This window comes from Borostomias antarcticus, assembly GCF_949987555.1.
Source record: "Borostomias antarcticus genome assembly, chromosome: 7".
Classification (NCBI taxonomy): Eukaryota; Metazoa; Chordata; class Actinopteri; order Stomiiformes; family Stomiidae; genus Borostomias; species Borostomias antarcticus.
In genome coordinates this window covers 10,200,647-10,203,146 of record NC_140240.1, presented here as the reverse complement: position 1 = coordinate 10,203,146, position 2,500 = coordinate 10,200,647, and the positions used below count along the sequence as shown (strand labels likewise).

Sequence of the window (2,500 nt, the reverse complement as noted above, 5' to 3'; positions counted from 1 at the left end):
TCACCCATATATTCACACACCAAGGGCGGCAGCTGCCATGCAAGGTGCTAGCCTGCTCACTGGGAGCAATTTGGGATTCAGTGTGTTTGCCCAAGGGCACCTCGCCATGTGGACAGGAGGAGCCGGGATTCGAACCGCTGACCCTACGATCATCGGACGACCCCCTGACGACCTCCTGAGCCACAGCCGTACAGGGCCTACAAGCGACCGCGTAACTCCTAGCTGAGAATCGTGCGTTCATCTCGCTCCCCCCTCTCCTCACCAGTTGCTCTTCCAGGTGTGGCGCACGTCGGTGTCGTGGATGCCGTGCTTGTCGGCCTGCTCGTCCAGGAAGTCGAACATGTACTTGATGGCGAGCGGCAGGGCGGTGCCGCGGCAGACAGTGCTGAACAGCGTCTCGAACAGGTCGTCCACGAACTTCTGCAGCGTGCCCTGAGAAGGCCACACAACACACGCATGTACCGTCAATCTAACAGCTGAACACGTCACTCCCTGTAGGTTGGGCTAGAATCAGTCTGGCCCGACGGATGTTTTTTTTTTTTTTTTTTTAGATAAAACTCTCATTGGCGCCACTCAATTCCAGCGGCGCCAATCAGATTCGATCCCCCGACACAATTTTGCAAGGGCACCGTTGGAAAAAACCCTAATCATCTTAGTGCTGCCCAAGGCGATTGTGACTGGTTTAAAGAAATCCAGCGTTTTTTCCCCCCTGTCTCAGAATGATAATCAGGTGCAGCCAGATGCTTCTCCAGCGCTGGAACAACATGAAGCCAAGTGTGGAAAAAGGTCTGGCTAGAATAAGTCTCCTTAAGTCGACTAGCCGGGAACATTATGAAACGTGTGGGAGGCAACTTCTCTGTGTAAGAAACCCGGCTAGAATAGACCACTACATCCCATCCAGACCTGGTTTAATTACATCGATCAAATACTTCAGGTATTTGAAAGTAAGGGGCGGCGTGTTGCTCGGGAGGTTCGATCCCAGCTCCTGGCAGCGTGTGCCAAGTGTCCTTGAGTAAGACGCTGGACGCCAAATTGCTCGTGGGCGGCATGGTGGCTCGGTGCGCTACGCTGCTGACTCACAGCAAGAAGGTCCGTGCACCAGGTACATGGGCTCTCTCTCCGCCTCTCCGGCCTGTCTTTGTGGAGGTTGCTTGTTCTCCCTGTGCTCACTCCGGTTCCCTCAACATAGAACCCCAATATGAAGAACAGATGCTCTTCAGTCCTGTCACTGACCAGGACGTGAACTGAGCACTTGGACTTGGTCCCCGGGCGCCACTGACGAGGCTGCCCACTGCTCCCGGCTGCTCCTGGAGGAGGACAGCTTGGATGGATCAAATACAGAGGATAGATTTGACCGCTGTAAATGTATGTTTGTGTGATGTGTGTCACTGCTCACTCATGCGTGTCTTGGTGTGTAACAGCCGTGTGGCGAATAAAAACGACCTTCAAGGTCCAGTAATTGTTATTATTATTCAAATTATGTCACTGAGGCGCATTTGATTTGCTTGACAGTTGGCTAGCTGGACCGGTTCATTCCTTTCATTATACAGGGCAAGATAAATCAAGTGCTTCGAGTATTTGATGGAATTTGCAAATAGCATTTGACCCAAGTCTGTTTCCATTACATGAGAGGATAGTGAGACTGTAACTGTTGTGGACAGACCATTATACTGTACTTCATTCTACCTGGGCTGTAAGATGAGCTTTGATTGCAACACCAGGACGCTGTGTAAAAAAAATATTTAAAAAGCCAGCAGCGTCTTTTCTGTCTGAGGAAGCTGGCGAGGTTCGGGCTTGACAGGTCGCTGACGACTTTGTGCTACAGATCTTTCATTAAGTCCATTTGTACTTTTTATTTTATCCGTTGGTATGCTTCTCTTAATCGAAGCCGAAAAATGTATTAACCACAGAGATCAAGGTGTCCAGCAGTATCACTGGTACTAAACAGAAGAGTCTGTCTGATTTATATAACACAATTTATATTACACACTGATTTATATAACACAATTTATATTACACACTGATTTATATAACACAATTTATATTACACACTGATTTATATAACACACGGTTGTTAGGGAAAGCGGAATCCACCCAGTCTGACAGAACCCACCCTGTGCAGCGAGAGTTTCAGATCTGACGTTTGGGTTCCTGTTTCAAACACCCACCAGCCAAAACCAACAGATACAAACATTCCTTCACACCCTCAGCGATTGCACTGCTAAATTCCAACAGCAAAAGGCAAAAACAGCTTGTCTACCCAAACACGCTTGGTAAATAAATGGTGCTTAAATAGTGTTTTTTAGTTTAGTCTGTTTTTTAAAATTTGTGTGTATTGTGATAGTGTGAGTTGTGTTTTTTTACTGCTGTGAAACCAATCGGAGACAAATACAGTTTTTCTACTACTACTACTACTACTGCTGCTGCTGCTACTACTACTACTACTACTACTACTACTATTACTACTACTACTACTACTACTACTACTACTACTACTACT

At 47.3% G+C, this 2,500-nt stretch overlaps 1 protein-coding gene across 1 annotated transcript in view; it reads right to left on the bottom strand.

Annotated features, from left to right (window-relative positions):
* Positions 1-2,500, bottom strand: part of LOC311311576 (plexin-A2-like) — a gene marked incomplete at both ends in the record, with an annotated part of 75,867 nt that overhangs the window by 1,434 nt on the left and 71,933 nt on the right. Inside the window, one exon of the mRNA XM_084441326.1 lies at positions 263-432. Coding sequence (XP_084297452.1) covers positions 263-432 — 170 coding nt within the window. The remainder of the gene's footprint in view (positions 1-262; positions 433-2,500) is intronic.